The following is a 23937-nucleotide window of genomic DNA, read 5'->3' on the forward strand; positions in this document are numbered from 1 at the left end:
TGTTAATCTCACAACTGGATGGTTTTACCTAGCTTCTGTTTAGAAGAATGATAGAAGTTATTTTAATTAGCATCTGTTTCTTTGATCAAACTTAAACTTTCTAGAAGCCTTCAAGAATTGTATTGGAATCGATAAAGAAAGATGAATTGTTTTGATTTCATTGTAAATTCCTTATACTGCTGCCATAGTTTTTCCAGTCTATTCTACTACTGGCCACTTGGTCAACTTCAATTTCTCCATGCCTCATATTTTGCTTTTTTTCTTACTGATATTAAAATTAATCTGATATTAAAATTTTTTTTAAATAAAATTTTAATTTTTCTTGCCTCCATTAATGAACCTAAATGCTAAACAGATTTTCATTAAAACTTTTTCTTTTAAACATCCAGAAGGTTCTAACCTGTCTATATTCCTTAATTGTGCCTCCCCTGTCACTGCATGCTAATCAAATATTAATAACTTCTACTCATTATTTGCACACCTTGCATTAATAATATTTAACGATTTACACCAGTGTATATGCAATTGATATTTTCTTTCTTTCTTTACAATGTTCAAATGATTTAAAAGTGTCACTTTTTTGTGCTTTCCATTTACATATATTTATTTTGTTGTTTTCCTCTGCAGAGGGTTTGATCAAGTTTCAGAAAACCAGTGATGGTGATGAAGCTGAAGTAAGACTTACCCAGCACTTTGGATGTGAAGAAGAGAGCAATAGTGATGAACCTCTGTCTCCTACACAAGAAGAAGACTCTAATCTCTCTGATATTGGTAGCCCAGTGTCCAATATTACTGGCACCATAGATTTTGGCATTTTACGTACAAGAACCCCTGGTCAAAACCAGACATCATCTTCCACAAAAGCAACTGTAACTATACCACCTGGTCAACCTTATGCAGTTCCTTCTGGGCCCTCTGCTTTAGCAAACCGGCACACAGCTACTACTTCTCGAAATGGTAATTCCAATAGCGGTCAACACAAATCACGGCCCAAAAAGCCCAAACCAAAAACACAACCTAAAGCTAAAGTTATCAAATTCCATGAATACAAGGGTCCACCAAATATTGTGAAAAACATTCAAAATGCAGCACAAAATTTGGCTAATAATTCTGAAACTCCTTACCATATTCTTCTTCAACAACAGCAACTATTTCTTCAATGGCAGCTGCAGTTTCAACAGAAAAAGATTTTGTCCAACTCGACTGCGTCCAGCTCTAAAGGGAGTGAAAATCAGGGAACATCTTCTGCCCCTCACAGTTCCTCTGGCAACATGGTTATGACTGGTTCCACCACATCACCAGCTAATGCAGCCAGCGTCACTGCTTCCACAAGTCAACCAAGTCCATCACCTCCACTGTTGCAGCAAAGACCGACACCATCACACACTCCACAGCCACAATCAACAAATCCTCACCACCATCATCACCACCACCATCACCATCATCACCATCAACAGCAGCAGCAGCAGCAGCAACAACAACAAAAACAACAGCAACAAAAGCATCAGCAGATAAGCTTATTATCCCAAAACCAAGCCCATCCATCCTCACTCCCACAAGTGTCTCCAGCTTCTTCCCCATCACAAAAGACTGTAACTTCCATCACTGCACCAACAACAACCAAATCACTCTCCAATCTAGAAGACATGAAAGTTGCTGATTTAAGGGCAGAGCTAAAAAAGCGAAACTTGACTGTGTCTGGTTCGAAACCACAATTGATAGAACGCCTTCGTAATTATTTGGAGATTAAGTCCAACAACACAAACCCAACAGTAACCAATACTTTACTGGATAGTAATAGTAACCTTTCTCTGCAAGGAGTTCAAGCCCTGATATACTCTCCAGAAGAGTCCATGGTTACAAATATTACCCCTCCAAGTTCTCCTAATTGTAAAGACAACTCAAACAAGTTATCTACAATCTCTTTCGATAAGATGGAGATATTGTCTAGCAACTTTCTTCTCCAGAAGAATCATCTTAACAGCAACACCATGAATAGCAACAGTAACAACAACAACAGCAGCAACAATAACAATAGCAGCAGTAGTAGTAGTAATGGTAGCAGTTCTGTGCCAATGACAGTGGATTCTGTGTCAAGACCACCTTCTGTAGCACCAAATGAAAATGCACCAATGGATGTTGACCAAGGGACTTCTCTTTCAGCAGAGCTATCTCCCAATGTCAATGGTGGGTCCAAAGCAGTTGGGGTGGTCTCTCCACAACAGCAGCAGCTACCAGTTCAAACTCAAGCTCAACAGAGAAATATTCTGGGCCAGGAAGAACTGGTTAAGCAACAACAGAAAACAATTGAAGCTCTTCAGCGCCAGTTGCATGAGTCACAAATGCAATTGCAGTTACAACTTCAGCAACAACAGTTAAAACTGCAGCAGCAGCAACAACAACAACAACACATCAATGTATTAAAACAACAACCGCCATCGCCTCAACAAGTAATGGCGGTGCACTCACCACCTCAGGTGGTCAGCGTACAATCTCCACCACAGGTTATGAGTGTTCATTCACCACCTCAGGTAATGGCTCTACATTCTCCTTCTAGCATGATGGCTGTCCAGTCACCACAAATGATGAATGTCCACAGTCCTTCCCAAATTATAAATGTCCAATCTCCAACACAGATTCTCAATGTTCAGTCACCGAGTCAGGTGATCAACCCACAGTCCCCTCCTCAACATGTCATCACTGCTCAGTCCCCTCCTCAAATTCTAAATGTCATGAACATCACTGCTGCTGACTCCAAAGTGCCTATGGCTCCTGCCCTCCCTCACACATCGCCATTGCAGGTACAACAATCTCTCAAATCTCTTGGACTAACCCCAATTCCGATCTCAGCTCACTTACTTCAGACATCATCTCCCAGTGTACAACCAACCCAAAGTCTACCTGCAGTGATTGTGACTACTTCAACTGCCACTACCGATATCAAACCCAACTTTGATGAATTATTTGGCAGTCCTCAACCACAGTTGAGTCCTGCCAGTCCTGTTGAGCTGGCTAATCTGGCTTTGAACTATTCCACTTCACCAGCATCTGTATCGCCATTCCTGATTAGTGTATCAAAAGACAGCTCAAGGGAAGGAAGTCCATCTCCAAAAGGTTTCATAGGTAGTCCCAGGTATAGTAATGTTGTTTTTATTATTCTTATTCTTCTTCCTATTATTATATTATGGTGGCAAGCTGCTAGAATTGTTAGTGTTGAAAAAATGCTTTGCAGTATTTGTTCTGACTCTTCATATTTTGAGTTCAAACCCTGCGTATATCTTTTCCTGAGATTCATTAACGAAAGATATAGACATACATACATGTACAAACATGCTATCCTTAAGATAGCATGTTTTACATTGTGTCATATATTTCTATAGTGTATATTCATAAGTATACATATGGCATACATGTGAGAAGAATGCTGGCAAGTTATGCAACATGAATGAAGCTCAAGCATCAATAAAGGAAAATGTAATGTAGAGCTATAAGATGAAATTTGATTATAGTCAAGAATATGCATTGGTAAAACAATGGAAAATTACTACCTAAATACTACCAGTAAATTTAAATATATATATATATATATATATCATCATCATCATTTAACGTCCGCTTACCATGCTAGCATGGGTTGGACGGTTCAACTGGGGTCTGGGGAGCCCGAAGGCTGCACCAGGCCAGTCAGATCTGGCAGTGTTTCTACAGCTGGATGCCCTTCCTAACGCCAACCACTCCGAGAGTGTAGTGGGTGATTTTATGTGCCACCGACACAGGTGCCAGACGAGGCTGGCGAACGGCCACGCTCGGATGGTGTTTTTATGTGCCACCGACACAGGTGCCAGACGAGGCTGGCAGACGGCCACGCTCGGATGGTGTTTTTATGTCCCACCGACACAGGTGGCACATATATATATATATATATATATATATATATATACACACACACACATACTATGATGCATTTTTAATACAGTTAGGATTTGTCTCAAAACACAATATCATCATCAATACCATTATCCTATTTACCTTTGTGTGTAGTGAAAAATTGAGCCCATCTTGTACTCACGTTATTGTCAATGAAGTGTGTTCTTTGTCTATACATAGCACACAGTTATATAATTAAATATTGTCGCATGAAAAATGAAAGTGAAGTAGGCTGTTATGTAAATATATAGTAACAATATAATCTTAGTATTACTTATATTAAAGCAATGGGCATACATACACAAATACGCCCCACCAGCTTTGTTTTCTCATAACTTTCAGGAAAATACATATTTTTTAATGAAATTTGCTATAAATACACTTCAGATAGTGTAGATTACAATTATATTGAATTTGTTGGGTGGGGGGGAGAAAATTGGGGGAAAGGTGTTTCAAAAAATTCCCACAAGTCAGTTTTGTTTCCTTATAACTTTCAACAAACATGCCTTTCAGAGTATGTAAGTTACAGTTATATAGGAATTTCATGTGACAAGAAGAATGGTGAGCATACACACACACACACACACATACTGACACACATCACAATTTTTTTCAAAATTTCAACTCATTTTGTAGATATACATGATGTGTATTAGTATATATGTGTGCTATCCCACAAATTTCTTTCATATTAAATTCTGATATAATTGTAGCCTGCACATTCTGAAAGGTATTTGTAGAAAATTTCATGAGAAAATAACCATTTTTATGAAAGTTAGGAGGAAACAAAGCCAACTTGTGTAAATTTTCTGAAACTCTTCTCACTACCCTTGCTAAAATATTTTCACAACAAATTCTTATATTATAAGAGTCTACAAAATGTGCAAAGACTGTAGTCTGGTCATGAACACTTTGTTCTTGTCAGTTACTGTATATCATTTTGCATGCACTATCAGAAGTCCATAATAAACATATAATTGAAGTATACATACACAAACTTTGTTTCCTCATAACTTCTAGAAAATGGATATTTTTTCATGAAATTTCCTACAAATATGCTTCAGATGGTGTAAATTCCCATTATATCTGAATTTGTTGTGGAAAATATTTTTTCAGGAGAGTGAGGAGAGGAACTTCAGAAAATTCACACAAGTTGGCTTTGTTTTCACATAGCTTTTGGAAAATTTCTACACCCACCCTTCCAAAGTGTGTAGATTTTGATTATATCAGAATCTGTTTAAAGAAAAAAATATGTGATGTGTGTCAGTATGTATGTATGCTATAGCACCAATTGTTATTTTCATATCAAATTGTAATCTTTCTGAAGTGTATTTGTAGAATTTCATTAAAAAATATCCATTTTTTCTGAAAGTTATAGAAGCAAAGTTTTTTGGGTACATATGTGTAGGTATGCTGCAGCTTACTCTGGCCAGTTACTATATATCATTGTGCATGCATTACCAGAAGTCCATAGTATTTTTTTAAAATTATGATCGTAGACATACATACATACAGACAGACACACACACACACCTGGGTTCCACATGCATGTTGTAGGTGCCTCACACTGTATTGAAACCCAGAATCATTTGATTATAAAATCTAACACTCCGACCACATAACAGTACCTACACCAATCATGTTATGTATCCCTTTGGTATGTCAATAAACTACATTATTTATTAGTTTTACTACTCTCAGAGAGAAGAGAACAGCTTTAATGTTTTTTTGTTGTTGTTTTTATAGTAATTACCATTATGATTATTATTTGGTGTTTGTTTAATTTCAGTAGCGTTAGTATATCTCCTGTCACCTCTACATCAGCAAGCCAGGAGTCAACTACTGACAGTACAGTAGCCAGCACAAACTTAACCAATCAACCTGCAGCTAACAACGAAGTTAATCCTGCAACTGGCTCTTTTTTCTCCATCCCAATGAGACAACCTCCAAAATATGATGAGGCTGTTAAGAAAAAACATCAACTTTCTCAGGTGAATTTTTTATTATTATTATTATTATTGTTATTATTATTATTATTATCAATTAAGGCGGCGAGCTGGCAGAATCGTTAGCATGCTCTCTTTTTACTCTTTACTCTTTTACTTGTTTCAGTCATTTGACTGCGGCCATGCTGGAGCACCACCTTTAGTCGAGCATATCGACCCTGGGACTTATTCTTTGTAAGCCCAGTACTTATTCTATCGATCTCTTTTTGCCAAACCGCTAAGTGACGGGGACGTAAACACACCAGCATCGGTTGTCAAGCGATGGTGGGGGGACAAACACAGACGGGTGAAATGCTTAATGGTATTTTGCCCATCGCTACATACTGAGTTCAAATTCCGCTGAGGTTGACTTTATCTTTCATCCTTTCGGGGTTGATAAAATAAGTACCCGTTGAACACTGGGGTCGATGTAATTGACTCATCCCTTCCCCCCAAATTACTGCCCTTGTGGCAAAATTTGAAACCATTTTTATTATTATTATTATTATTATTATTATTATTATTATTAAGGTGGAGAGTTAGCATGAACATTAGCATACCAGAAAAATTGCTTAGTAGTATTTTTTCTGTCTTTATGTTCTGACTTCAAATTCCATTGAGGTTGACTTCGTCTTTCATCCTTTCAGGGTTTATAAATTAAGTACTAATTGAGCATCAAAGTCATATAATCATCTAGCACCACTCTCCACAAAATTTCATGCCAGGTACCTATAGTAGAATGGCTTAATATAATTTTATTCAGGCTTTGTGCCTATTATAGAAAGAAATAATAATTATAATAATAATTATTATTATTGTAGGAGGAGGAAAAAATAAAATGCAAATTGAATCTATTTTTCTTTTATTTAATTGATCTTACTTCAATATTGTTTATTACACCCTACCACTACCCAGTAATTTAAATAGTCTCATCACTGTATGTCTTTCTCTGTAAAATAGTTGTGAGGTTTGTCTTTCAGTTCATTATACTAATAGCAGACTTAGATAGGATAATGAACAATGTGTCCCCACTATGCAAACCCTATGAAACAAAGAAACATGTACAGAACTTCATGCACCACAGGCAGTTCTCTGGATATGATCAGAAAGATAGGGTTTGGGTTTACAGGGGAGCTAGAAAGAAGTTAGATATGTAATGAAACCAGTGATAACTGCCCTAGATATAGAAGTAAAAACTGGAATAGGATACAAAGAGTTTGTGACAAAGCAAATGGCGTACACGTGTTACAAGACCAACAAATATCAAGGCGTGATGTTTGTAGAGGTCACAGCCCATGGAGAACTAGCCCCAAAATTTAGGAAAGCTCTGAAGGAGGCCAAACTCAACCAAAAAATCATTGAAAAACCAGGGAGCTCCATCAGATCACAACTATGTAGGATGTACCTCTTTGAGAATACCATTGCACCAATGATAACTGCATTAACTGTAGAACTAGAAATGTAGTTTACAGCATAAAATGCATAGAGGATGCTTGTAAAGACAAGAACATGATATACATAGGTAAGACATCTAGAAGCATTGCGGAAAGACTAAATGAATATTTGAGACAATATCACAACAAAAAAACAGTCCTCCATACTCTACCAACATGCCAAAGACCAACATGGAAGCACTTTGGGTCAACTTGATATCCACATTTTATCCAAACACTTGAAGGACCCAACACTCAGACAAATACAAGAGTACATTCTCATAAATGATATATCCCTAGCACTAAATAGGGAATATATGTAGAAGATAGTCATACCCCAATACCCACAATTTATATATACATAGGTAGAGTTAGTAGGCTGTTATATAGACATATATATATATGTGTGTGTGTGTGTGTGTGTATATATATATATATATATAGGTAAATTGACATCTAAGTAAACAGATAGAAAGGTACATAGTTAATACAGACAGATTAGCACATTAACACATGAAGACTGAAACACATGACCATATACACACATGCACATATGGAGACATATCCATACATAACAGATGCACATACATACACACACACACAAACCCATACACACACACTCAAACATGCACACACGAGGCCCCAGAGGTACACATAAAAACACACAAACAAACACAAACATGAACACAAAAACATGAATATGCAAAATACATATGTACATACAAACGTACACACATGCATACATATATATATGCATACACATGACAGATGCATGTACATAGTCACACAAACCCATACATGTAGACACACTCAAACATGCTCACACAAGGAGGCAGAGGTACACCAACAAATACACACATGCAAACATACAAACACACATACATGCAGAATACATACATACACACATGCATACACACACACACACACACACACACACACACACACACATATATATATATATATATATATATATATATATGCATATACACACATACATGTATACACATGCACACTGATGCACATGCACACAAACAAAAAGGACGCAGCTCTTATAATGGACAGAGTCCATTGCAAGATGCAATGAAAATTTTAGAAAAAAATAAGTAAATGAGTGGAAATCAAACTGGTGAATGTGTCAAATAATAAGGCATTAAAAGAGAATGACTCTCCCCAGACACAATAAAAGACAAAGATAGCTTTTTCTTTAAGGTTAGCATCTAAATAGATAACGTTCTCCTTCCTTCTCTCTCTCCCTTTCTCATCATAATCAAACACATTTGACAATCCTCCCTTTTCTTACTTAAATATACTTGTTTTTCTTCTTAGACTCCAGTGTTTGTAACTTTGCAAGATGGCGCTGTGGCAGCTAATGGTCTGGCCCAAAACCCCGCTCCAGCCATGGTTGCAAATGAAGCTGGCGCCAACAATCTCAACATCAATGTATCAACCAAGAGTCAAGCTATGGATGATGTTTTAGAAATATTGATTAGAAATGGAGGTTAGTCAGTTGGTTTTGGATTTGATTTCATATTTTATTTCCTGTCTTGCCAGTGGGAGTGGGGGTGTTTTCTATGAAAATACAGTTGAACATTTTGCTTCACCTTTCTATATTTATTCATTTATTGTTGGAGCCAGTTCTCAATTGTTAATTATGGAAGTTAAACTCTTTGTACTTGAAAGTTTTTTTTTTTATAAAATTTGTGTGGAATTTCATTTATGCAGTTTGTACTTTACAGTACTTTAAAGCAGTCTGTATGTTGGATATAAACTATTTAAAAGTTATTTTGGAATGCTGTAATCAGAACTGATAACATTGGAATCGAATTTCAAATCCTCTGCTTTTCTATTTCAAATTCCACTTACCAAAATCTTAATCAACTAATGAGAAAATGTGACTTAATGATCAATCTGGCTGGATGTTTGTCACAGTCAAGTTATTGGTTGCTGTTGGGTTTGAATTATTCTAACAGAACTATTTTTAGGGTTATAAACTTGCATAAGTAAGTTTTAGCTCAATGTTAAGAAAACTAGTGGGTTTTGTTGCTTTATTATGTTGGTGTTTAACTTCAAATTTTTGTAAAAAGATGTGGCATTAGAAATTTCTGATTATGAAGAATTTTTGATGTAGCTCAAATTTTAAACAGACAAACTTTAACTGCTACAGATATTTCTTTATAATACATTTTAGGTTTTATCTCTTAAGAAATAGTATTAATGATACTGTTTGGTCAGTAAGTATAGAAATGATTATATCAGTATTTTATTGTTTTGTTTGCTTGCTTATTTCAGAACTTCCTCCAAGTGCAGCACAAGAACCCCCTCCAACACCAAAAACAACAAGCCAGACGCCAACAACATCAACGATTACTGTAACCCAAGTTGTTGCCACCAGCAGCAGCACAAGTTCAGCATTTTCTGTGGCTACGATGTTAATGCCATCACCATCATTGCCACTCCACAACAATGTATCTACAACAGCTGTTAATCAGCGACCTGTGGTGTCAGTGTTGGCACCAGTCTTGATAAAACAAGAACCTGATATTTCATCATCGCCACCAACCTTAACTTGTGATGGAACCAGCCACGAATTTGTTGATATTAATGACGTTCTTAGCCAAGATTTTAACAATATGGACTGGACATCAGACAACAGCTTCCCCAGCTTGGATCTTCCAGATATCTTTACTGATCAGAAAATGACCAACTCTAGTGTGCCAATAATTAATAAAATAGATGCTGCCAACCCCGGTTCTTCATCAGATTTAGATGTACTGAATTTACCACAAGACTCAGAAACCTCTTGCAACATGCAAATAGATGTATCGGACTGGTTGGATGCTTCCTTCTCTTCAGCATCACTCAACACACCCATCTCTTTCACATCATCAGACCCAATTCTAACACCCAAAACACAACAAGATGTTTTATTTAATTTTGTCGAAGCTGATTTCTCAAGTGTTTCTGATACTCAGTGTGGTATGGATTAGGCTAAGCGAACAAATCTGTTAATAATTTGAAATCGGTCGCCAATGGTTTGAATGGTGAGTTTTAGTCATGAATTAAACACACATTTAACTATCTTGGCTCTACTTCCAAGATTGAACCAGTTGGCAGCAGGATAAAGATAGCCTGCGATAATTATCAGAAGAGCTGTGTGTTTGATCTGCCAGCACAGCCATGGAGATCACTGTATAACTGCATTAACTAATACAGCACATTGGAATGTCGTTCACTGAACCTCATATACACTCACATAATTTTAGTACATCCTGCCTAGAAAGTGGAGGAGGGAGAGGTTTGGAGTTCATCACAAGAACATATTCTCTTACCCATTGGCTAAATTCTGGTACATAAAAATCTGGTTTTTGTTTTTGAGAGGAGTACAATCCTTTGTGGAATTAACTCTAGCTTTGGAGAAATTCATACTAGAAAGTTTTTGATTGCTCCAAAGGAGAAGTTTCTTCAGTAGAAGAGAAACCATTCTTTTTCTTTTATTATCATTATTTTTTTTAATACTTCTTTCTGAATTCCTCCCAAATTCCTCTTGCTTGTAATCTAGATGCAAAAAAAAAAATCACTGTTTTACAAATTTCTGTTTAGCTTTCTCTGACTTATTGACTTTTAAAATTTAAAAACAGAAAACAACACTCCCCCACCCAACAAAAAAAAAACTGAACTTGAGATTTTAATGGTCCACTGCCCTTCTTCACTCAATGTGTCCTTCCTCTTCTTTCCTCATTGCACAAATTAATCACTTGATAACTGTTCAATTTTGGCTCTTGCCCTTGCTCTTCCTTCCTTCTTTCTCTCCCAATCTTCATAGTTGACTGCTGGGAAGTATCTGTTATGGGGGAGACTTTACTATGCTCTCCTTCTTTTCTTTGTTTTACTCAATATACTAAATTACCAGCTTTATTCAGTGGGAACGACTTGTATTTTTTTGTACATGTAAGGTTTAATGATCAATGCTAAATAGTAAAAAAAAATGGTAAAAAACATTGCATTTTTGGTGAAGTTTAGGGAATGGGGGATATTGTGTACTGACATGCATGTACACACCTACATGACTACACACATTCACACAACCAGACATCAATCAATGCATACACATTCAAACCCAGCTCTTCAAAGTTCTCTTTCTGTTGACACCTGAACACCCACATAAGCATACACACACACACACACACACACACACACACACACATTGGGTGCATCTACACAGTAGCTGATATTGAAGAAAGCTGCTATGTCCCAAACTGATAATTTCCCAAAGAAACTTTGGAAACTGTTTCTGTGAAATGGTCAACAAAGCACAAATGTATTTGTGATACCAGGACCAACAAGTGTGTATAATAAACAGGAGAAAATATATAATAATAATAATAATAATAATAATAATAATAATAATAAGGTGGAACTAACAAAAAGATAAAAATTGAAAAACTCTATCACTATTATGAATGTTGATTTAAGTTATGAGTGCGAATGCAAGTGAAGTCTGATTTAAAAACAAAATTACCAACAAAAAAAAAACAAAAAGAGAAAAACCTTCCCTATAACAACCACAAAAAAATTTAATATCTTTGTTCTGTGATTGAAGCTTCCAGTTTGTTCCATGACCTGACATGGTAACCACTGCCAACAGTGTCAAGTTACCATTGTGTCCACAAATCCATACTGACAACTGTCTAGTTAGCATTGCTTTTTTTTCCCAGCCACACATTCGTACCTAGAATAACCCACCATGATCTATCTCTGATTCTCTTTCATGAGCTTTGATGTTTGGCTTGAATGGTGCAACAAACAAAATATCTTACAAGATTCACATGCAGTTGATTTTCTTGTTCTTTTTTTTTTTGTCTTTTTTTTAACTTTCACTTTCTTCACACTCAGGTTATGAAAAATGATTAAAAAAACAAAAAAATCACTTTAAAAAAAAAACAAAATATGAACAATTATTTAAATTATTCTAATTTAAAGATTTTTGCATATTTATAAAGGTCATTCTTTTTCTTGATTTTCTTTTAATTTTTTTAATTGTTTATTTTTATTATTATTATCATTATTATTATTGTTATTATTATTGTTTTGTTTTTTTTTTGCTTCCTTCTACAGTCAGAAGAATCAAAAAAAAATTCCATCACACTAACAATATATGGAACATAAAATTAGTTAACCATTATTTCTTAATTTTGTTATTTTTTTCTTCCCTGTCCCCTCCCTCAGGTGCAGTGAGGGGTGGTACTGGTAGCAGTCAATTTGACATTTATTAGACAAGAAGCAGAGATTAAGTTTGTCTTTTGTGTTGGTCTTTTCCTCCAGAAATTCCAACTCATTGGATCTGAAGTGCGGTAATTTCATGCCTACAGTCATGAAAATTGTAAATGAGAGAACAGGTACTGTTACTTCCCATAGGCTATCAGGAGGTTAATACCAAAGCTAAAGAAATTTGTAGTAAGAAGTTTGCTTCCCAACCACATGGTTGCAAGTTCAGTTCCATTGCATAGTACCTTGGACATGTGTCTTCCACTATAGCCCCAGGCTGACAAAAGCTTGTGAGTAATTTTGGTTGACAGAAATTAAAAGTCTATCATATATAGATGTGTGTGAAAAAGTACTTATGTTTCCACAAGTGTGGAAAAGTACTTGTTTCCTGGCCAAGGGAATGTTATAACCATCTGAAGATTATCTAATATTTTAACTGACCAATGTCAGAGTATCTGCAAAGGTCATGGGCAATGCTTCTTTCTCCAGATTCAACAAAATTTAAATAATGACAATACTTCTGCTGCTGATGATAATAAAAGGAAGGCAAAAAATGAATAATGCAATTAAATGTGATTAGTTCAACAATGATTCTTTGCTATCAGAAAATAAAATAGAAAGCAATAGAATCTGTTGATTTACCATTCATGGAATATTTTTGAAATATAAAATGAAATATCAGATATGTGATATATTGATGAGTAAAACTATAATGATAATAGTAATAGTAATAATTTGGGGTTGGAAGCTAGTTGATTACATTAACCCCCAGTATTTCACTGTTACTTTTATTGACTCTGAAAGCATGAAAGGTAAAGTTGACATTGGTAGGATTTGAACTCAGAACACAAAGCCAAAGCCACAATTTAGCCAACAGGAGTACAAAAAGAATCAATACATATTAAGAGCTCTGACTGGAACTCTCAAAAATGTAGAATCTACAATCTAAAGCTGTACCTTATTGGAACTCTTGATTTCATTCCTTACAAGTTTGTCACACACATCAGCGAGCTGGATGCAACACCTTACATTAGAATGTTCAAATTATTAGCACCATTGGGAACAGCTGACATCCTGTGATATGTACTCTCTGTCTATGGTCATGTGGTGTGATGGAGAGTTCAGAGTAAGTACCCAACTTTAAGTCATGCTAAAGTAAGAAAGATATAATAACAACAACAGCAACAATAATAATAATTTAAAATGAGAATTAAGATTCTGCCAAAACTTCCTTTCATGAATTACAAAAGATCAGAGGGTTTAATGTTGAACTCTAAAGTTTTGAATATTTGGAACATCTCAGCTGCTGGACAAGATTCTGGACTGTCACAGATAACTTTATCTAGAAAAGCCTTTAATCTGTTTCACAAAATTGTATGGATTAGATAAGGACTTAGGTAACTTGGGACCTCAGAACCTTATCAAATACTTGCACTGAATAATGCTCTATAGTTATTCCGCACGCCTCAACTGACAGTGTGCTATCATTATTGTTGATAAAGCCATCAAACAGCTAATTAGATGAAAATTTTGTGAAACCAGTTTAATTAATGGCATTTAATTTTGTGTAACAGGTTCAGGGTTCCATTTTTGCCAGGGTCCAAGTTACTTTTTGTAGCTCTTGGGTGGTCAATAAAATTAACATACAGAATCAACATTCATATTGAAAATTTCACAAAAGAACAAAATGAAAGGAAAATAATGTAAAATTCAAAGAAAAGAAAGGAGAGAAAATATTTCAATATTGTTTGTGTTGAGTTGGCATGTAATGAAGATTTTGATTAATTTTTAGGATTTGGTGGGGATGTTGACTCTATAGCAATGTCATTGGTTTTATTTATATTTATGGATGATGATGAATATTGGTAGGTATAAGATATAATTATTAGCTTGGAGAAATGTGGGTGTTCAGGAAAATATGTTTCTTTTTCAACTGGAAACTTTACATATGCTCAGTCTTAAGTTTAATAGAAATGTAGAGTAAGGAATTTGTTTATCAAACCTTTCATGATGACAACAACAACTATGATAATATTTTCTTTATTAGCTAGGAAGACTCAAAGAGGATAATATAAAGGACACTGTGGTGTGTGTGAATGTGATGTGTAAAACAAGTGATGAAAACAAATAACTATTAAATCATGCAATAGAGGGTGGGGATAGCTCCTTAAGTAAGGCTTAACAAGGAAACCCCACAAGACCACAATGACCATGAATACCAACAGCAAATTCCCTCTCTCACATTTCATTCCCCAGCCTACAAGTGTATGTTCAGAGTAGGCCCATTTACTACTCACCCACCATTTAAAGAATTTACTTAGGGCAACACCTCCCTCTCTACCTTTAGCTCCTTCAAGTGGAACTTGAAAAAGTTAATGAGAATATGGCTAAGAGAAAGTGTCTGTTTTCATTCTTTTCAATTTTTTCTAACACACAACTTTCACCCATTGCCACTGAACAAAAGAAAACCACCTGCCCTTCTTGCTCAAAGGTGATCTTTACTGTGGACCTCATTGATACATGGATCCATCCTAGTTGTGACAACAGCTGTTTGTCTAAACTCCACATGATAGTAATGCTCACACACACACTGAGTGAGGGTGTGCCAAACAGTCTCTTTGCCCTGTGCACATCTTAGACCTGGCTGCACTTCTGTGTTTGTAGAGTACGTGTTGAACTGGCCAGGGGTTTCTGGACGTTCTCCACAGTTCCAGGACTGAGAGTTTCCTCACAAAAACATTGATGCTCTTTCTCAGAACTAGTCCTCTATAAGTTCCACTGATCATATTGCTTGACTGGTAGAGAGTTTAAGAGGCTGACAACATTGTAACAGTTAATATTTTATTTTGTTTCCTTAGCAATTGTTGGGTCTGAAGTTCAAATCCTGGGAGCAGTTTTACTATTTCATCATTTATGAGGCAGCTTGGGCCTTGGAAAGAAACTTGTCATCTTTGGGATTAAGATAGTTAAAAAGAGGGACATTAAATGTATCATTGAAAGTTTTAAGTGAAAATGTGAAAAAAAAACAACTTGGGGAAAAAAACTACCCCACTTCAGACCAATATGTAGTCTTATAGATTTGTTAGAAAGGAGCTGTCATATTCATGCCCTTCCCAAACTGATATTGATATATGTCAGCTGTGAATTTAGATCAAAGGCATTCCAAATATGACCATACTTTTTTTTTTCACCTGTTTTTATGTATAATGTATCTAGAATTACATTATGCAATGTGTCCTTCAAACAGTGAAGTGTTGAGAGAATTTGGGTGCTATTTCCAGCAGGTGGGGCAACTCTTATTTGCTCCAGGGGCCAGTTGGTACAGTCAACAACATGGGTTTTATACATCCAATATTTGATAATATCTTAAACAGATTTAAAATCCCCCTCATCTCCCTCCAGTACAATACACTTTGATCAAATCATCTGTTACAAATTTGCTAATGGACTTAAGACTAAAGCCTACAACTTCAAAAATTTCTAGGGATTTTAGGGTGTTAGGTTTTTAAGTTTGAATCCCACTGAGAATATGTACATATTGGAGCAGCCCATGCTGCAGCTATTGTATTTTCTCTGAGCAAGGTGCTTGACTCAGCTTTCCTAAGACTATTTTTTAAGAAATCAACATTATATTTTCTCTTTCTCACTGAAACATGTTTGTATGTGTAAACTTATAAATGTATAATACAATGTATGTGTGTGTATGTATATGTTCATATATATATATTTATAAATACACACACATATACACACTCCAATATGTATATAATGTTTGTATGTATAGTGTATGTCTGTGTGTGTATGTTTATTTAGAAATGTGTGTGTTTCATGTAATGCCTCTATATATTTATTTCTTTGTGTTTATATATTCCATCACATCACCTGGTTTCTGTAAATGATGGTTAAACAGCGATATGACCTACAATTTTAAGAAGCATTGCAACTGGATTTACACACACATTCATTTTTCTGTTGATGAGGAGCAGTAACTTCTAAGGAAAACTAATTAAAAGTGTATCTTTATATACTCATGCCATATATGCATACATACATACATACATGTGTGTGTATATGTACTGAATGAGTATAGGTATATGTACACTTGCATATACCTAAAATCTTACAGGGAACTTTGAAAATCTTTACAGATTATCTACAGAAATTTAATGATTTATGTTTAAAAATGTAACTTTTGACAAAAGTACGCTAATTGTATAAATGATAGTTGAAGGGTTAATATGTGAAAGAAAAATTATTAGGAAGATTGTAATGAGTTTTTTTAAACAGTAAAACTTCTGAGCCTCTCTCTATATGTTCCCCTCTACACACATATATATGTATGTGGGTGTTTACATGTATGCATATAAATGTATGATGTCTGTAGCCTCATACACACACATATCTCTGACATTTTGATAATCTGTTTTGAAATGGTCATTCCTTAAATCCCTTTTAACCCCGACAATATCAAAATTGGAAGTTATTTGGGCAGAAGGGACTTTCTTTTTCCTTCCTCCTTCTTTCACCCCCCTGTTATATATTACTGCACTATATTCTTAAATTTTTGCAATTTCTAGAGTATTAACTCCCCCTCCCTAACCACCCTGGAATTGAAGGAGTAAAACAATTCAGTGAAAATTATAGGTTGGCATTTGTACTTTGGCTTCTCATTGGTTGACCAGTATCTACCTTCTTCCTCACTTCTCATTAGTTAGTGCACTTTCAAACATTTATTTAATCAGCCTCATCTTCAGCTGCATATTCAGTTTTATAATGATTCTGAGCTTAAAAAAAACTATTGGAGAAATAAATTCCGTTTTTGTCTTTTTATTTATTTGTTTCTCAATTATTATTATTATCATTATTATTATTAACCAAAATTTCATAGTTGTCCTATGAGCTTGTTATTCTGTATATTTATAGTTTTGCCACCGGATACAGATAAACTACATTGATTACTACAAGAAAATTAGTTTATATTTTTTATGCTTTTCTCACAAATTTTTTCCTAAATCTGTTTCGAAACTATTTTCATTATTATCAATTCTATTGTGTTTTTGACATGTTTTTATTGTTTATTGCATTCCTCCATTTCTTCTGCTAAACTTTCTACTCAGTTTTGGTGTGAGGTGTTTTTGCCAAATATTCTACTGAGAAGAAAAAAAACAAATCCTTTATTTTTTTGGCTCAGCACTTCAGATGCCACTGCTATCAAGTTTGAAACACTCCAACAATTCCAAATATTTAAACATATCAGTTTCCAATTTTTTTTTTTATTGTTGTTTTTTTTTTTCTTCCTCTGATCTACCACTTAGGAAATTAAGGATTGAAGGATTTAAGCTAAGATAAAAATGTTAGACTGCCCTCACAGCTGCCAATTTTCTGGCGCAACAGTTTTTGGTTGTTCTTTAGTATTGTTGAAGTTTTATGTTGGCTTAACCCTGGCAAATCCAAGGGGCTAATAGTTTGAAATAGCTTCACTAAAACTAAAACCAAAATGGAAATGTTTTTGATGTTAGAGATTTGAAATGTTTTAGCTTCTTTCAACCACATTTTCACACTTTTATTATCATATTTCTGTTGAAATACATTACCTTTCTTTCAATTAATTTTCAAAATAATGAAGAATTCATTAATAAACTGGTATTTGGAACATAAATTAATATGAAATTTTGATGGAAGGTTTGAATTAAAATTGACTTTAAAACAAAGTTTGTATCATTGAACCAGTGGTGGTCCTAGGTTAGTTGGTACCAAAAGATTTCATGAACATCTTGATTATTTCAAAATTAGCTTTATTAAAGATATTTTTTGCAGCCCTGTTTGAATGGTGGTGGTGGTATGTGTTCAGAGTTATTTCATTCAAAGCACATCTTCATCAACAGTCTCATGAGATTCAGTTGATAATGAAAACTGAGCTCTAGTTATATTGTTGTGCGAGAGCAGCTTGCTCTTTCTCTTGTATTGTGATGTTTCAAATACTAATAGTAGATCAGGGTTTACAGATATTAACTTTTCAAGCAAAAGCTGGAAATGTAAAGATGGAGGATCAGTTTTCCCTGGATAAGATGCTGGTTTATTACAACTGAAGCTCCATATCTAGTAGGGACATCTGTAATAGCTTTATTTTTGATAATACACCATGTCTTCATGGTAACAGAACAGTAATAAAAAGTGGGTTTATTTGAGTCTTCTTTTGGTTGATCTTGTAATATTCAAAATTCAAAAGGTAGAGTTTCCTTTGACAAGAGAATATATTTTACTTAGAGTTTTCCAACCCTTTTAAAACCACTGTTTCAGGACAAGTATTTCATACTTAAAGAAAAAAACAAAAAAACAAAAAAAAAACATGTATTATGTGCTTCGAACAAATTATCTTTAAGGTTTTACTGCTGATGTTTTAACTGCATCCTATCATGAAATATTATTTTAATAACTCATTTAAGTTACTAACATTGCAGAACCAAACCATTTTAATGGAGAAAAGAGTGGTTGAAGCATTCAAAATTAAACCCCTGTAATAATTATTTTTCTAATATCTTTTGGTTAAAATATGTTTAAGGATTTTTGACTAGCAGTCCCTTGTTAAAAGTGTCCTCTTTATCTCTTCAAAATAGTTAAGTCACATATATAAAAATGTTCTCTTTATATATCAATAGGATGGAGGTGGTGGTGGAGGAGGTGTTGGACTAGAAGAATGTAGTGGTGTTTAGTTCTAGTTCTTCAGTCAGAGTGCTGTTGAAGTTGACTTTGGTTTTCATTCTTCTGGATCTCAAAAAATAAAAATACTACCTGAGTACTGGAATCAATATAACTAACTGTCATCTCTCCAAAAAATGAATATAGCCAGTTAACCTTTGATGGATACCTCTGATCACTAAAAGCTTAAGCAATTAACTGCTTGCTTGCTATATGTACCAGAAACATTTTGTCAAATAACATTTTGGATGTTTTGTTAGTTATGAGACAGAATCATTTCCATGCTGTACAAAATGCTTAGCAATTTTTGTTTGTCTCTGTTTTGAGTTCAAATTCTGCTGAGGTCAATTTTTGCCTTTCATCTTTTTGGGGTCAATGAAATAAGTATCAGTTGAACACTAGTGATGCTGCAATCAGTTAACCTCTCCCCTTAACATCATTGGTCTTGTGCCAAAATTAGACTAGTATTAAGGTGGCAAGTTGGCAGAATTGATAGCATGCTAGAGAAAATGCTTCTTTATGTACTGATTAAAATTCTGCCAAGGCTGACTTGGACTTTCATTGTTTTAAGGGTCAAAGAAATAAGTACCAGTTGAGTACTGAGGTCAGTGTAATTGACTAGCCTCCTTCCCTGAAATTCCAGGCCTTGTGTCTGTCTTTACATTCTGTGTCCAAATTCCACTGAGGTTGACTTTGCCTTTCATTTGTTCAGGGTCAATAAAATAAGTACCAGTGAAACACTGAGGTTGATGTAATTGACAAGTCCCCTCACCTCCCAAATTTCAGGCCTTCTGCCTTTAGAAGAAAGGATTATTATTATTATTATTATTATTATTAAGGTGGCAAGCTGACAGCCTCATTAGCATACTAGACAAATTGCTTAGTGGCATTTCTTCCGACTCTTCATGTTTGATGTTGATAACTGAGTCAAGAACTGTGGTTGATGTAATTAACTACTCCTCTCCCTTAAAATTGCTCTGCTGGAATTTGAAACCATTGCTATTCAGCAATGCTGAAGAGTGACAGAATTGTTAGCACACTGAACAAAATACCCTGCACTTGTTCCTGTTCTTTACATCAAATCCTGCCATGGTCAACTTTGCCTTTCATCCTTCTGGGATTCATAAAGTACTAGGTTTGAATACTGGATTTGAATTAATTGAGCTAACCTTCCTCCAAATGTCTGGGCTTTGAAATTCATATTAGAAACAATTGTCATATCATAGAGAGTTGTTGAGGGATCAGGTCTGTTGACTAACTTTGATTTCCTCTTGTATAAAACTTTCATTTCAAATAAATTGCTAATGATTTTAAGAGAGGTCTGGACAGGACAACATCAAGAGAGATCTGGACAGGACATCAACTTGCTCTTAAAATCTTAATTCTTCGTACTCATAAAACCTATTTCACTCAATGATCCTGCGTCTTAATGTATAGACCTGGGTCGGATTTTATGAGGAAGACTACAATATCCTCTGTAATGCAAGTCTCTTTTCTCTCCACATCATTATTGTTTCAGGGGTTACTGTCAGAATATAAGGAGCCTGGACACTAATTGTATGGCATCTTGCTTTGAAGTCGGAGCAGAGTGAGTCAGAACAACAACTGTGGGTCAATTTGTACAAGACCCTAATGATTCTGCTTTAATACCTGCATCATAGATAATATGTCTTCATTGAGATTTTAAATCTAGTCCAAACCAATTGTGCTTTTACTTTCCCTATTGTTTATAAGTACCAGTCATATACTAGTGTCAATTTAATCAGTTACACAATACGTGATGGCTTCTTTTTGACACTCCCACTCCATCTCTGAAGAAAACTAAGTTCAACCAGAGAACATAAAGACTGTCTGCTTCTCCACTGTTTTTGCTTTCAATTCAGGAACATAGCTGTGTTCTAGTATTGATAAAGTACTTATATTTAGGTTCCCAATCCTGCGAATGTTCTTTACAAATATCTCTGTCCTTGTGCAAGATTTCCAGCTGTTTGCAAGAAGTGATGCTTCATGAGATATCTGTGTTTTTGGGTGATTGATGAAGGATTTCTCTTCATGTACAGTCCCTAGCTATCACAGGAATTGAACCCATATCAAAGACTCTGCTTGCCAGGAACTTGCATCCCTACAGAGAAAAGAAAAAAAGAGCCAGGTTGAGTAGTTGTAACCTATTACAGATATTTGTTGTCTGTGTGTGACAATGTGTGGTACCTGTATGTGATTCATGGTTAATGTTTGTTCACTGTGTGACTGATGCTTGTCAGTGTGTGATGATGTGTGACTTGCTTGTGACACCTTGCTTCAAACTGATACTACCACTCAAGTATTGTAATGACCATGGAAATAAGCTACAAAATCATGAGTTCAAATACTTTTTCTAGTGTTGTGAAGAAACAGGTCACAGCTATATTGCAACTTTGATAGGTACATCATTATTGTATGGTACAAAGTTGAAAATTTGGTGTGGTTGATCTAACCTCATCTATACTCCGGCAAATTTTTAATAATAATATTGAAAGAAGTTTTTCTGTGAAGCTATCATGTAAAATAAAACTATTGAACTCTAGATATATCCCTTGGAAACAAACATCTACATCAGATTATCCCATGATAAAAGATGTTTACTAATATTTTAAACCCTAGATAGACCTTCTTTTAAAACCCAAAGGGTTTTTGCGCGTATCTATGTCTCCTTCACATTAAAAGGTTATACTTCTCCCTCATAATATCTTCATGTTGTAATAAGTTACTAACATCTAGAACAATTACAGCCATTGCCACCACCATCATTACAACCACTGAAACTAGTTCTATCTCTTATATACTGTTAACTGCCTTGACTCTACAGCACACTACTTTGGCCATCAATCCACCATTATTTTATCAAACATCCACTTCCTTCCACTGGTTTCACTATTTATCTAATGGTTTTGTTTCACCTTTCAAACTATGCCTCACTTGAATACACAGATACCTTTATCTTTTAACACTTGTAAACAGTTTATTGGCCTTATTGAGAGAAATATGCCTGGAAGATATCATGGTGCAGGCACTATCTGCAAGAATTTAGCTGATTTTATTGATTCCAGTGCTTATTTTATCAAATTCTGTTTGTTGAACTGCTAAGTTACAGGGATACAGCATTAAGAACACTGGTTCATGTTGTGTGCCATGACATGACCACTGGCTCAATTGTTTCTCTTATTGGACAAAAGATGAAATGGAGAGAGAAAGAAATAATTGCTAGATATGCTGAGTTAATTGAATATTGATGTATATTGTTTTACAATACTGGTGTTATAACTCTGTAGAGTTAAGTAGTTCTTGTCTGTATATTGTGCTTAACAATAGCAGTGAACATAACCGATAATGCGTATACAAATGTATAACATTGTTTAATGCACAAATATAGAATGGCATTAGATGTAAAAATGTCTCAGAAAAACTTGTCATAGAGTTGTGTGTTAAAAACATGGTTTCACATGGTGGCTATTAACATGAGTGCTGAATTAAACATAATTAGTGGGCATGAAGGTTTAATTATTCAATTATAATGATAATTATTATTACATGTGGAACACTGCTGAGCACATCCACCCTTCCCTGCTCAGTTGTCTCAATTTCTTCCCGAACTCAATTCAAAACACTTTTGGAGGATTTTAATGAGTATCACAACTTGCTTTACTGTTCCCTTAGAGCTATCAACCAGAAATTTATTGGTGAACGATGACAAGTATGAGTGTTCTATGGCACTCCGTCGGTTCCAGTTGATCCAATCAACGGAACAGCCTACTCGTGAAATTAACGTGCAAGTGGCTGAGCACTCCACAGACACATGTACCCTTAACGTAGTTCTTGGGGCGATTCAGCATGACAAGGCTGGCCCTTTGAAATACAGGTACAACAGAAACGGCAAGAAAGAGTGAGAGAAAGTTTTGATGAAAGAGTACAGCAGGGTTCACCACTACCCCCTGCCAAAGCCTTGTGGAGTTTTAAGTGTTTCCACTCAATAAACACTCACAATGCCTGGTCTGGGAATCAAAACTGCGATCCTACGACTGCAAGTCTACTGCCCTAACCACTGGGCCATTGTGCCTCCACATGAATGTTCTAAAGCAGTGATATATAATATTTTGCAGAAGGCATTTCATACGGAAAACATTTTGGACCATTAAATATAAATTTACTTTAAATTACATTATGTAACAATGGGACATAAAACTAGTTAAGGGCCAACAGGTATCCACCTGGATCATGTTATGCATTACTGATTTTTAAGAAACCAGTGGAGGTCAATAGTTCAAGTTATTTCACTTGTAAATATTCTTCGGAAAGGCATGAACATCACAATGTACTTCCTTACAGATATAACAGGAAAAATTGTTTTGTGTATTTATCATTTATTAATTATTAAAATTCTCCTCTATAAGACAATATTTTTAATTCAATTTATTGCTGTCTTAGTTATATAAGGTTATTGAAGTTTCATTCATGCTGAGATTTCTTGGCTAATTGATATAATTAATTATTGGTCATTAACTTGACTGAATGTTTAAGAAGTTTATTTTGTAATCATGACGTTTCTGGTTTAATCCCAAGTTGTGTGACATGTGGAACAAATATCATTTACC

General features: G+C 35.1%; 1 protein-coding gene across 7 annotated transcripts in view; it reads left to right on the top strand.

The window, feature by feature from the left end:
- LOC115215371 (myocardin-related transcription factor B) overlaps positions 1–11918 on the top strand; it is a 384512-nt gene extending 372594 nt beyond the window's left edge. For 6 of the 7 annotated variants that reach the window (XM_029784526.2, XM_036505874.1, XM_036505876.1 and 3 more), the window contains 4 exons: positions 628–3133; positions 5717–5918; positions 8672–8843; positions 9635–11918. In XM_029784526.2, the coding sequence (XP_029640386.1) occupies positions 628–3133; positions 5717–5918; positions 8672–8843; positions 9635–10332 (3578 nt within the window). In that variant the 3' untranslated portion in view covers positions 10333–11918. The remainder of the gene's footprint in view (positions 1–627; positions 3134–5716; positions 5919–8671; positions 8844–9634) is intronic. The other variant, XM_036505875.1, reaches the window with a different exon arrangement.
- The last annotated feature ends 12019 nt before the right edge of the window (positions 11919–23937 follow it).

Source organism: Octopus sinensis, linkage group LG9 (assembly GCF_006345805.1).
Source record: "Octopus sinensis linkage group LG9, ASM634580v1, whole genome shotgun sequence".
NCBI lineage: Eukaryota > Metazoa > Mollusca > Cephalopoda > Octopoda > Octopodidae > Octopus > Octopus sinensis.